The 13,991-nt window shown below is 40.7% G+C and overlaps 1 protein-coding gene across 3 annotated transcripts; it reads left to right on the top strand.

The window, feature by feature from the left end:
* Positions 1-3,743: 3,743 nt before the first annotated feature.
* spsb1 (splA/ryanodine receptor domain and SOCS box containing 1) lies at positions 3,744-13,646 on the top strand. Of its 3 annotated transcripts, none has more exons than XR_005609707.1 (4): positions 3,744-3,971; positions 7,500-8,380; positions 8,955-9,082; positions 12,097-12,230. XR_005609707.1 is itself a non-coding variant. In XM_031726451.2 (3 exons), the coding sequence occupies exons 2-3, from the start codon at positions 7,687-7,689 to the stop codon at positions 12,222-12,224; spliced, it is 822 nt and encodes a 273-aa protein (XP_031582311.1). In that variant the 5' UTR covers positions 3,744-3,971; positions 7,500-7,686; the 3' UTR covers positions 12,225-13,646. The 3 variants fall into 3 exon arrangements, 1 of the variants encoding a protein (XP_031582311.1); XR_005609706.1 differs by having other exon boundaries at positions 8,888-9,082; XM_031726451.2 differs by lacking the exon at positions 8,955-9,082 and having other exon boundaries at positions 12,097-13,646.
* The last annotated feature ends 345 nt before the right edge of the window (positions 13,647-13,991 follow it).

The raw sequence follows: 13,991 nt of genomic DNA, 5'->3' as shown, positions 1-13,991 counted from the left end.
AGTGCGATTAGAAGCTTGTATAGCTTAACATAAAAAAGGGAGACCATCGTTGTTAAAAAGTTGGGGGGAAAAAAAAGTCTACTTTTTCTAGCCAGACATCACTATTCACAGACTGAATTATGTTCTAAACCTCACTGTCTATGCTCATTTCTTTAATAACCGATACAGATAATTTTTTTATTGCTGTGTAAGGATTTCTGCTTTACAAAAATGGACTCTGCTGGTTTTAAATTGCAAGCAGTCCTCTGAAACTTGAGTAGTCTTCTCACCTACAGCCATGAATCTATTTAAGTTCTCAACCTCCAGTACACTGAAAGAGGTGTAAGCAAAAAAGCCATCAAGAGAGCTTCATCAGTTGCAAATCTTTATTTACTCTCTGTGCACTTTTGTGAGCCGGCTAGGAGATAGATTTTTCTGCATGAAGTATTTAATAGCTACAGAAGCTTCATCAGTATGTAGTCTGCAACTGCATCCAAACGCTTTAAGACAGCATCCACCCACCGGTCCTCCTCAGAAACTGCACCTCGGAGCGAGTGAGGAGCAGAGTGTCTGACGCAGCATGCGATCATTCACCTTGACTGCATGAGCCGCTCGCTCGGACTTGCCTCGGCGCAGCTGTCCACACACACAGAGGCAGAGCACTCTGGCAGCCATGGTTTGAGTGGGACGTACTATCGATCCTGCTGAAATGATGGTTTCTAAAAGGGAGGCAGTAAGCATGTCTGCATGCCCCTCCTCCACTTTGGAGGGGCCCTGAGATATCACCGAGCTCAGCACATTGCACCATCACCGTATGGGGAAAATGGGATTTTCACAGGGAGACGAGCTGAGGGGAAGGTAATTCAAGTCGCCACGCTATGCTCCTCACCAAGGATGTAAAATGAGCCATGTTACCTTCAGACGCCTCACAGAGTGGACAAACAAGGTCATTTTAAAAAGTCCTATTAATTCCAGGCCTTGACATATGCACAAGTTCTGAAGTTAACAAGGAAGTGAAGAAAAGGAAGATGGTTAATTAGCACTTTCATCCACGCAGCTTTTAGCGTGCAATCAGGACGAGTGCCACTGTGTGAATTATGATTCTGAATAAGGTGTAACTGAAGTGGAGTTTTGTGCAGACTGTGCGATGCTCTAAACCTCATCCAGAAGGTGAGTATTCAGACGATCCACTAGATGGCAACACTGTCCTTGTGTTTCCCAACATTTACTCATATCTGGCGTATATGTTTGCTCTGACTTTCACATTATTAGGAAATTCTGAGCAGGCTGTTATAGCGGGTCCCCTTCCACTCCTTTAATAGGTGGCACGCACTGTAAAGGAGCTTTTCAGAGATGTGAAGCTACTGCATCGGTTGCGTAGCAGATGACTGTTGTATGCAGGGCATACATGTCATGTTTGGTACAAATCAGTCATCAGTCGACACGCACGACTTTCCTTGGGGGGGTCAGTGTGTCAGTGAGTTGAGTATGATTTGCGACCTACTGAGCGACACTGACTGATGGCTCTGAGGACCGCAGCTTACCTCAAAATCATTAGCTCCTTTTTAAAGCTGTCCAAGTGAAAGACTGAACAGCCTGAAGGTCAAGGTGAAGAAGAAAATGCATCAGTATCGTCATGACGGTCATATGGTGTCTGTGCGTACTTACTAACTGCATTAATCGCCATCGCTGTTAGATATGCATGCATAAGGTCAAAATATTACATCATAATTAAGTCCAACGATACACAAGTGAACACAAAAGCAGAAATATCCTATTATTTGTGTTTGGTGTGGCCATTATAAAGAAGTATTTAGACTGAATATAAAACCTCCAGCACATACATGTGAAAAATATGCCTTTCTTTTTCTGAAAAGTCTGTAAAAGCAAATATAAACTCTGAATTAACAATAAAGGACTTGTCTACCCTCCTTTTTTTTCACTCTCTGTTTCTGTCTCCTCTTTATGTCGTTAATGCTGCTGGTCTCTTTTTCCAACCTGGAACTCATAGCATGCCAGCCCAGGCACTGTATAACCACACAGATAACAATGTGGATAATAACATAAAATGAAAAGAAAAGAAAAGACTAAGAAGACGAGCCTATAGAGAGTCTACAGCGCTCCTCTACAGCGTTCATTCATTCATTCATTCATTCATTCAGACCGTGATTCTGCTTAATAAAACTCCGGAACAGGACAAGTAAAAACAACAACAGCAAAAAAACAATAAAAGTGAATAAACAGTTGATGTGTGGGGTCCTACTTGACTTTTTTAACACTGAGCCTTCTGAAGGGTGAACTGTGCTGAAGTTAGCTTTATAATGGAACATTTCAGTAGGTTTTCCATTTACAGCAATGTGTAGATTTTGTTTTTATGTCCATGATGAGGTGTATGATTGTTTAGTATCTACATATAGACTCACTGCCACTTTGTTAGGTACTTTGTTACTAGTACTGGATTATTCTTCAGAACTGCTTTACACCTGGTTTATGCTTCAGCAGGAAATCTACCTCATTAACTTCCACGCAATGTAACTTGCACTTCATGAGAAATGTAACTACACGTCGGGTCGTGGGTTATGTTGTAGACTCTATAAAGATTCCCTGCAGAAGTCTATATCAGGCCTTAAATCATCCTGCTAGAGATTTAACAAGATGCTGGAAACATTCTTCTGAGGCTTTGGTCCATATTCACATGACAGCATCACACAGTTGCAGCAGATTTGTCAGCTGCAGATCCATGATGTAAATCTCGCATTACAACACATCCCAAAGGTGCCGTATTGGACTGAGATCTGGTGACTGTGGAGACCATCTGAGTGCAGTAAACTATTTGTCAAGTTCAAGAAACCAGTTTGAGATGAGCATTGTCACATGGTAGGTTATCTTTGCTGGAAGCAGCCATCAGAAGATGGGCACACTTTGGTCATAAAGGGAAGAACGTGGTCAGCAGTAATGCTCAGGTAGGCTGTGCTATTTAAATGATGCTCAGCTGTGCCAAGAAAACATCTCCCACACTATCACACCAGCACCAGCAGCCTGAACCTTTGATACAAGGTAAGATGAATCCACATGATCACAATCATCTGTTGTCTACTTTTGGGAAACCTGGGTAAATTGTTGCTTCAGTTTCCTGTTCTCAGCTGACAGGATCTGCACCCGGTGTGGTCTTCTACTGCTGTAGCCCATCTGCTTTAAGGTCTGATGTGTTGTGTAAGATGCACTTCTGCACACCTTGGTTGTAATGAGTGGTTATACGATTTATTTTTGCCATCCTATCATCTCAAACCAGTCTGACTATTCTACTCAACAAATATAGTTGCAAAGCTGGTGATGAGTGTAAATGCATTTGATAAATACTTTTATATTTGTACACATCTTTGACCACATACACAAAAATTTTAAATGTAATTTAACCCATGATACTGAACTGTAGGACCATTTTTAAAAAAACAAAAAAACCAAACCCATATATCTTCGAATTTATCTTATAAAAAATACACCTTTCACTACCTTAAGACGCCAGAAATAGCGAAAAATGTGTTTTAAAAACAAATTAGGTTAGCATAATAAAACATTTCTCTAGAAAGTGTTCATATCAGCAGTGAAATGTATTAAAATCTGATCTTGTAATTGGGTTTACATCTTCACTTCGGATTAAATATCGGCACCGCATATTATTTTACACTTTTCGTGAATACATTTATGGCCTAAAGAAAATCAGCATAAACTGCATTACCAACACGAAGCCATCTTTGCTGTAGCTGCAGCCGCTCTGTGGGGAGGTCCTAATCTGGTCTAGCAGCTGGGAGCGTTTGACCACGTGACGCGAGAGCTGTTAGAGAGCAGCCATCACCATTTCACCTAATTCATGCCCAGCCTGGGAAAAAAGGTGAGAGCACAAGGAAGAGGAAAACTACGATGGAGTAGCTGAAGCCACTGAAACCGTGCCCGGTCTCATCCACCCTGCTGCCGCCTCACAACTTAACAAGGTGTGTTTGCTGTGTGCTTTTCCTCTTGTGTGTTTTTGTGCTTACTGTGTCGAAACGTTTGTTTCGCTTCTAGTGTTCCTCTTTACATCACATTTAAATATCTGATATAAAAAGAAAAAACAACAACGCCTGCAAAGCTCCCCCCCCTCCCCAGTTTAGACATAGTAACCACTAAATTGTGTCGCTGTCTTCGTCCCCCCTCCTCTCCTTTATTAACATTAGCCATATTGTGTAGCTGCTTCAGCTAACGCCGACGGTTTTTGCTGTTTGTCGGATAACAAATGTTTCGCAGGCGGTCGAGTTTCGGGTAAACAAAGAAAAAAAACGAAGCTAAAGAAAGACCAGGGGTAAGAAACGGTTGACTCACGCGCTTCTTCTGTTTGTAGTTGCGCGTGGACGGTTCCACGAGCTCGGACCACACGGTCGCCAGGTCCATTTAAAACTATTAAGCCCAGGCTGCTTCTACGGTAGCTAGCATGGCAAAACTCGGAGGAATAAGTGTTCAGAAGGCCTACATACGCTCATTCACACTCTCCTGCTCCAGCTGCCAGCACGCTTTACTTTCACACAGTAAGTTTAGTTTTTATTCAGGCTGTTGTAGATGCGTGTTGGTACCAGTTTAGTCAAGGCCTGTAGGTAGTGGCACTATTGTTATACCTGTCTTCTCTTATGCCAATAGGTTTAGTCTGTCCTCAGTTTCAGAACGTGTGCTGTCTATTTAAAGCTGTTTAGTTAGACATAAACCAGTCAACAAAACCTGGATATTCTAACTTGAAAGGTGATCTTCATATGCCTGTGTAAGGTTGCATTAGTTATAGCGTTGTGCTAAATCGTGGTGATGACAAACTACAAAAAGTTAAAACACAGAACAAAGCAGACCATATTAAATTCTTGAGTGCACTCCTGTGTGACACACTGACTGTCTTTATTAAAGCTTAACTGTATGTATTCAGCAAATCAGAAAAACAGGCTGTGGTTTAAGTTCAGGTGGGCCTGGTCTAAATTGAGCCTTACAATAGAAACAAGCATCTTGATGCATGTTCAATGATGTCCAGATGAACAGAATCAATTTTCCTGGATAGAAACAAGTGTTTCCTTGGCTCAGCAAATCCGGCGAGGCCTTTCCTTCTGCATTTTAATCAGCTTCAAACCAATTGGGGGGCCCAGGAACCCTAAACAAACCCAGGCTAGGATCCCAGCCCAAATACACCCCTCCACAAGCCATCTTTTATACTCCCTGTGGGTATGTTTGTTTTGAAGTCCAAATGAAATCAGGGACAACTCCTTATTGTTCTTGCATTTTTGATTTGCCTGCTAATGTTGCATGCGTTGTAAGGTGGCCCTGTGTGGTGGAAATGAGGGGGGGGGGATGGTAAACTCCTGGCACAGAGAGTGTGCAAATTAACATGTTTCACTCTCCATGAATGCTGGACAGCCATCGAAAAAGAGATTGTTTACATTCAGATGCTTGCCACCCGCTGCTTGCTTTTTCTTCCCTCCTTGTTTTCCAATCACTAAAGAGACATGACCCATTTAAATGGTTGTTTACTTGCATTAGAAGAAAGGCCAAAGCACTGCTCAATGAACTCTTGTCTACAATTCAATTAGAGTGGCCTTCCCTGCAGCACAATTTTCCACATTACACAATGCTCTCTACAGCCTTGCTGCAACATAGGCAGAAACGGGAAGCCCAGAAAGCTGCAGCAGTGACACCTGGGCCCACAAAAGTCACATATGTATTTGGGATATTATTTCCAAACTTATCTTGCTACTGATTGCTTCTGGGCTTATTAAGGGAAAAAATGCTTCATGCTGTAAAAAAAACAGCATAAAAATTAAATTTGAAGACATAAATTCTTCATTTTTCTTCAACAGTTATGAGAAGGTAGTCCATCAGGCTTTTATTGTCCAGTTTCTCTACTGAAACTATTTCTGCCTCAAAAGAGCTCCTGTCCAGCTGTGCTTCTCTAAAACTTGTTTTTTTAAACCAGACATTTTATTACAGCTTTTCCTGTTGCCCTCTGACTAGACAGCCATATAATAGGAAATGGCTGGAGTTTTTCCTGTCTTTTTTCCCCCTATTTTTGGAGGTTGTGGGAATATTTCACTTTCACATTTGATGAGTAATATTATCCTGTGGAGAATGCTGCTTTTTATGCTCTTTTAACATTTCTAAGGACAGCACTATTAGAAGATTTAATCACATTTGTAATGCCGCAGAACAAAAACTCCTGTTGATTTTTTTTACGTACATTTTGTTGCACTCAGGTTTGGCCTATCAGCCACTTGATAAATGGTCGAAATTGGCAGCGTCAAGTTTTCGTGAGTTCTCAGATGCACTTGGCTTTTTCAAGAAACGTTGGTGAAGTAATGCATGAAATTGAGGACAGCTAATCAAATAAGACTTGAATGTTTTTCATGTTGTTTGTGCGACATAATCCCAAATTAAATTACTTAGCCAAAAGGAGAACACAATAACATGGGTGTTTACCACTTACACATGCAGACCTATGTACACTGCATGGATCTGGAGCTATATTTTATCCAGACGTTTACATTTTGTGAAAATATGTACATGTTTTGTAGGTCTGCACAACCACATCGAGCCACAAAAATTAAGCATGTTTTTTTTGGGGGGGGGGGAGGCATAGTCGGATTATGTGGTTGTTTTTCTACATTTATAATAACTGAATTCAGTTAAGCAAAAATTCAAAGCTGATTATCACAGTTTATCTGCTGCAGTGTAATGAACATTGACTTCTGGGTAAAATAAAACTGAAGCATACATTTGTGCTCATATCAAAAAGAGTTTTAAGCAGATATATTCCTAATGGTATAAAGTGATAATATCAATAGGATAAATTTCCTGTCATGGATTTTATGGGATACTGTCATCTCGCCCAAACCTATATAGCCATTTGTTTTATAAGACCCTGAATATGGCATCTATAATCTGTCAGTTATTAAATGTTGAGCTGTAGCTGTCCAAACTGCCACTTTAACTAGGTCAGCCTATTCTCTGTGACGAGTCCAATCCATTATACAAAATCATTTCAATCTAGCAAATACACTGTTGACTAAGTGATGAGAACTCGTTGGTCTTGTCTTTCTTGGTTGGCTCAGCATAATAACTGAAACTGTTGAACTGGTTTAAATAGGGGGGGAACTCTGCCTTGGTCTCACTGTATGAAAGCTGAAGAGTTTTAAGTTAAAGATATATGAATGGCAGTGATCCTAAATGTCTTTTGTTAAGGTTGTAGAAATGTGGCTGTGGTCAACAGATGCCTGCTTTCTGTTGTATAATGATGTTATCATGTACTTGGTTTTACATCTTGGGTCATAGGACAGTGACTTGTTTATGTTAAATGCACTCAGTCATGAGAGCAAAGTCACTCTTGAGGATACATAAGACTTACTGTTTTCCTTCTATGGATCCTGATGATGTTTTGTTTTATCTAATGTTGCCATTGTCTTAAACAGATTAGTTTGTGAACTTTGTTCTGCCTTCATCTCCTCTGACCTCATCAGGTTGGCTTCCAGCTCATCATCTGGCCTTGGCTGTCTGCATCTAACAAAGCAAAAGGGCAAACCTGCTTCTTAGGTGACAGCAGGACACTGGAATAGAGGGTCTGTGGCTGATTACTCCCCCCATTAGTCTTTGAGGAAGCGGGGGGAGGAAGAGGAGGAAGAACGAGCTGCTATATCTACCTGTAGCATGGGGCAGAAAGTCCCAGGTGGCATTAAAACCATCGATATGCGGGATCCAGCATTCAGCCCCCTGAAGTTGGAGCTACAGGCCCTGAATCACACCAAGCCATCACGACTGGATCTGCTGCTGGACATGCCACCCGCGAGCCTGGACATCCAGGTCCAACACTCATGGAACAATGATGACCGCTCCCTCAATGTCTTCGTCAAAGATGACAACAAGCTGGTGTTCCACAGGCACCCTGTTGCGCAGAGCACGGACGCCATCCGGGGCCGTGTTGGCTACACAAGGGGACTGCATGTGTGGGAGATAAGCTGGGCCATGCGCCAAAGGGGTACACACGCTGTGGTCGGAGTGGCTACAAGTGACGCACCTCTACACTCAGTGGGCTACACAGCTTTGGTAGGAAGTAATGCTGAATCCTGGGGCTGGGACCTGTGCAGGAGTAAACTCTACCACGATGGCAAAAATCACCCAGCAAAACCCTACCCGGCCTTCCTTGAACCAGACGACACCTTCATAATACCAGACTCTCTCTTAGTAGTCTTGGACATGGATGAGGGGACTCTTGGTTATATAGTAGATGGACATTATTTAGGGGTGGCATTCAGAGGACTTAAAGGCAGGAAGCTGTACCCTGTGGTGAGTGCTGTGTGGGGACACTGTGAAATACGAATCCGGTACATAAATGGACTTGATCGTAAGTATGAATTTTAAATTAAATATTACTCCCGTTCAGATTGTCTGTCATGTTCAGCTGTGTCATTGTGATCTCTTGTTTACTGAGCTCACCTAACCAGTGGGAGGATTTATTGATGCAATAAAAAGAGGTTTAACAGTTAGGGCTTGTCCCAGTGTCTAAACAGGCCATGTTACCAAAGAGTAGCACTACTGTATTTGTGTCGCTGCCTTACTGCCTGTTATGTAAAGCAGTACATGTCGTCATTGCACAGTATGTTATCTTGCTGTTCAGTCCAGATTACTTAGAAATGTGTGTGTATATATAGATGCCTCTCTGGCTTGATTTGCCTGATAAAATGGAAGTTAAATCACTATTAAAGTCTGACATTGCCTCCAGTCTGGCAGCAACAGGAAATCTCTCATTTTTGGTAAACAATTTTGGATCACTCTAAAGTTCTTAAGTATAAATATAATATATTTATATATAAGTATGTGGTGTCTCTCTCTGTCTTTGTGTCTACTTCAGAAGAGGCACTAGCGCAGGTTGTCTTCAAATCACAGGGCTGATGTTTCAATCCCTGGTCCCTTTGTAGAAATACAGAATCATCCTTAGACAAGCCACCAATGTCAAGCTGCTCAAAGTATCAGGCCCTGCATGGCAGCTTCTCGACCATTAGTGTGATTGAAAAGTAGTTACCGGAACTCAGCTATCACTAAAAAGGTGTGGTATATGCTTAGTTCATTCATTTATTGAGTCTTTTGTTTGCTCAAAAGAAGGAGAAAGATTTGTAAACACAAAGTGCAATCAAAGGTAACATTTAAAAAAAAAAAAAAAAAAAAAAAAAAAAGCATAGCAAAATTTTACATAATCTCACATAATTTGTGATAAAGGACTTTATTTACAATTAACTGTCATTAAATTGATCAGAACATTTCTGTGAGGACTTGTGAGACAACAAATAAAAAGTTTCAAAAGTTCACTTTAAGCAGTTCTTTGTTTCAAATGAACTTTGACCTAAATTAATTTTGTGACAAGTAAACTACATTTTGCACTCTTCATGACCAGATTTTAAAGAGATGGGCAAATATCATAAGCTCCATGTTGCATTGTAAGAGGAAATCTGTTTTATGTTAAAATTGCAGGTTTCTCAGGTTAATAGAGTGCGTATCAAACTCCTGTCAAGTCCCAGAGCTCTCTCCATCAAGTTAACATCTGTCTGAGGTTGCCTTTGTCTTACTTTCAGTTTTTAATCCTCCCTCTTTGCCAGCTCAGAATGGGGATTTTTTTTTTTTCTTCAATGTTTTTGGTTTGGTACATTTTCTGTAGGTATTCTAGTTGTTCCACTGTCTGCCATTTCACCTACATGGGGAAACCTGCTAATGAGTATCGGGGAAAATGACAATGCTGTTGTCTTCATGTTTTGGTTGTTTTGTCTACTTCATTTTCTTGGTAAAGGTACCCCGTGTTAGGCTTTGCAGATGTAGTCATTTTTCTAATCCACATTTCTCAATGATGGATTAATGGTTATGCCTGAATGAGCGAATGGTATCATATTTGACAAAATCAGTTGATCTTATGTATCCCATGTCTGAGGTGTTGTCTTGAGATTACCTCAGACAGCTGTGCTGAACTAGTGCATGAACAGACATGCTGTAAACTTCCCTTTCTTGTCATTGGCTGTACTTGGGCTTGCTTTTAATCAGAACCAGGTGATCCTTTATGTAAGTGTACAAAAAACAACATGCTAGTTGTCCCATCAGACAAATAATGAGAAATGACTCCAGTTGGATTAATCCCAGTTATTCCTTGGCTCATGAGGTTTCAGTGAGGAAAGATGGTGCTTATTGAAACATGTTGTACTACCCGGATGTCCCAAGTGTTCTGTGCTCATTAGATTTTTATGTTGAGCTCAGATCTCTTGACCTAGTTTCAGCCTGAATAAAAGAAACGGTCATATACATAAAAGCCTGTTTGAAGTTTTTTTTGTTTTTTTTTGTTTTTTTTTAACTGTTGGATTTGGAGCAGGGAGATCTCTAATCTTAGGTAGTGTTGTTAAACGCACTTGGTGTCATTATATGTAGTTAATCTTGTGACTTGATCCAATATGCAGAGCTGCCACAGCAGCTGAAGTCCACACTTTTTGTTGTCTCAAACAAGTCCAAACCTGGAGAAAATACATATACTAGAGTTGCAAAGTTAACATCTGTTCCGCACACACACATTTTGTGTTCTACATTTTAAAATATGACGAAAACTGTAGCGTACCAGTATTTGGCACTGATGACTTTTGTCTTTTAAATAAACTGAGACGGCGTATATGTTGTTGCTCACGAAGTGAAATGTAGGTGGTAAAGTTAAATAACCTAGAATCTACAAACGCCTTAGGTTGCATGTCTCTAGTCAGCAACAGTGTTGAGCAGATGTTGGTGAATGTAATTTTGGATTTTGAGGAAACATTGGTCCATCTACTGTTTGGAGTTGGCGACCTACTGTCTGGTTTACTTCTCAGAGCTTCCTTTGTCAGAGTCTTTGCTAGATTTTTTTTTTAAAGTGAAAGAAATGTCACAGTTGGGTGTTTGTTTGTTTTTTTGTTTTTTTTGGGGTTTTTTTTGGTTTCTGACACTGATGCATTTATGTGCTTTGTGCAGTAGCAGTAACTGAATTATCTGCAGATTAGTCAGGATTTGGTGGTAAATGGTGATCTCTGCACTTTTGGATAGCCACCAGCATTGCTTTTTCAGATGGCAACTTTATACAGTGGATTGTAATGAGCACCTCTTCCTCTGGTTGAAAGCTGTACTTTGAGTTCCATCCTGTGGGGCGAGGGCATGGGCAGGCAGGCTGGGGCTGTCCGCACATCCAAGACCTGACACAGTGCCCATCATGTTTGAGGGTTTTCTCTTTGTATCAGAAACTTCATTCTCCTGCTGCTACTTCCATTACTCTTTAAAAAACAAACAAACAAACAAATAAACAAAAAAAACAAACAAAACTGCGCCTGTATTACCAGATGACTCTTATGGGACGGGCATGGTTGTGCATTGGTCATATGCAGTTTTGCATGCACTTATATATTGTAGCTGCTTACTGTTGTCACAGGGCAGTTTCATAAATGTGGAACAGCTTGTCTGTGGGCTACTCTTGTTTGCATCAGGCTTGTTGACAGATTCTTGACTTCTGCCTGCAGAAGTGGAATTGAGCTAGCCCTACAAAGCCAAATATGTGATCAATAGATTTTTTGATTTTTTTGAAGGAATATTTTAGATGCATTATAGTGTACTCTAGTATTTAGCTAGTGTAAGCTGTCATATAAACATGGGCTGAACTGCATTTTCAGTGTTCATTTGTCCACAGGGCATGTGTGGATCCCAGATGTGTTAATACTGTGTTAGAAATCATCCGTTTTATTTCAGAGTGCACGTTTTAATGGTGTGAAGTGCCTTTGAATATCTCAAGCCTAAAAAATGTAAAAGCTCAAATGTGGAACATCATAATGACTGATGTATGGAGACATAATTAGTTTTTTGAGGGGGCAGGGGAGAGCTCAACATTTGGCTACAGTCCACTGAACCTGCTGCCTTCTCTAGAGCAGCAGCCTACGGTTAAAACAATGTTATTGGACATGACACGTTATGCACACTGCCTTTTTGCTCGACGTATACATGCTCCTGAAATGAGATTCTGTCTCTGCAAATGCATAACTTTAACTTTATCACCCTCTTTCTCTCCCCCAGCTGAACCGCTCTCTCTGATGGACCTGTGTAGGCGTTCAGTGAGGGTGGCATTAGGAAGAGAGCGTCTGAGTGAAATCCATAGACTACCCCTGCCAGCCTCTCTCAAGAACTACCTGCTCTACCAATGACGCCGCCGACAGTCACAACACTCTGAGCACACCCTCATTTCTTTGTTTCTCTGGGATCATTCTCGGGTTAAACCTGTTTGACAGCATTGCTCAAGCCTCCAGGACTGAATCAGCCTCGTGATTCTATGAGTACGCTTCCATGTCAGTGGCTGGACTCCTTTTCAGTTTCTTACCCTGTTTTTAATGACTCTTTCTCAAATGTATTATCTAACTTTATCAAATCAGGAATCACTGAGCACTATGCACACGCTGATCCAGTCGATGCCCTGGCAGTCACCAGTTTGTAGGTTGCTGTGGTCAAGGTAGTTAAGTGATCAGTACCTCTGCTGTGACCTCCAGACTTTCTGATTTATGCATTAATGGCTTGCAGGCTCAGAAATGTGATACGCTGTAGTGCTAAAACTCCTAATGATGAATTGGCTCAGCAATGCATTGCCCGTATCTGACCACAAGGTGGCAGCATATATCAATTTGTACAACCACTTAAATTGAGCATTATAACAGAATTGTTTTTAGAAATCAGTAGGTTTTAAAAGTGGTAGTGGATTTGAAAAAGAAAAAAAAAGTGCTCCAGACACAACACACAAAAGAATTGCTTACCACTCCATAGAGAGCGTCTGTAGTGCAGTGCGGTGAATGCACTGTGAGGCCCCTGAGCTGCTCTGACCTCTCACTGTGCTATCAGGTTTCTGTGATCTAAAAGGGCCGCATCACTAGCCATCAGGCATCCGACAGGAATGCGATCAGCAGTAATTTTAACAGAAATATAATGTCACTGTGATTATTTGTAGCATGCATCTGCAGGAATTATTTTCTCAATAGAGTCACGTCCTTTTTATCATTTATCACTCCTGCTTTCTTGTAGTGCAGTAGTTTTCAACCACATGCTGTTGAGGCCCAAGAGTATTTTATTTTTTTTATTTTTGGTTTGGTTTGTTAAATCGGTCTCTCCATCAGATGACTTCACTGGTTTGCACAAATTAAGCCAGGTAATGGGGAAAACAAATGAAATGGCTACTTTAGTGTAACAGCTGACTGACTCTTGGGTCCCACTGGCTCATAGCTGAGAACCATTGATGTAGTGTTTGTTTATTACCTTAAAAAAGGGGGGCAAGGGGAGTTTGAGGTAACGGGCTATGTAGATGCCTGAATCGACAAGCTAAAGGTTTAAGGCACTGTACTGAGATAAAAATGACAATCTTCAACGTGCTGCACAAATGTAATAAAAGGTCAAATTGCCAACGCAAATATCATAGACCTGTTGTCGCTAGTATTTTTAAATGCGCAAATGTGACACACATTCAGGATGCAGCTGAATGTGGACACACACTTCACTTTTCCTTGCTTGCAGCTTCCTTTTTATTTGTATTTCTTGTTGTAGATTTGTTTGTAAGTATCTATTAAAGATGATTTCAAATTATATAGTGTGCATTGTTTTAACTGCAGCCAAAGCAGTACAATTTCCTGTACTCTACAAACTCCCTGGCTGTGTTCACAGTATGGAAACTACATTAGAAGTAATTAATGGTCATTGTTAGGTCTTTTTACTTTAATAATTAGTCGTTTTTTGTTTTTGTTTTTTAAAGAATGAGACCGTTTTAACCCTTAAATGACAGAGTACTGAGATTTGCTGTTGCAGATACGCGACTGAAAACTGCTCATTTGATGGAGATGAACCTGATTAAAAACCACTATTATTAGAATCTACATTAAATAAAGGGAGCAGAGAGGGTATTATTATAAACGGAAGTAGAGTTGTTTAGTTAT

The sequence above is a fragment of the Oreochromis aureus genome, linkage group 20 (genome assembly GCF_013358895.1).
Source record: "Oreochromis aureus strain Israel breed Guangdong linkage group 20, ZZ_aureus, whole genome shotgun sequence".
Taxonomy (NCBI): Eukaryota; Metazoa; Chordata; class Actinopteri; order Cichliformes; family Cichlidae; genus Oreochromis; species Oreochromis aureus.
This window is presented reverse-complemented; position numbering and strand designations above follow the sequence as displayed.

Coding starts and splice junctions, on each gene's coding strand:
- spsb1 (XM_031726451.2), top strand. CDS start 7,687: ATGGGGCAGAAAGTCCCAGGTGGCATTAAAACCATCGATATGCGGGAT. Junction 8,381..12,096: donor GTACATAAATGGACTTGATC/GTAAGTATGAAT, acceptor TCTCTCCCCCAG/CTGAACCGCTCTCTCTGATG.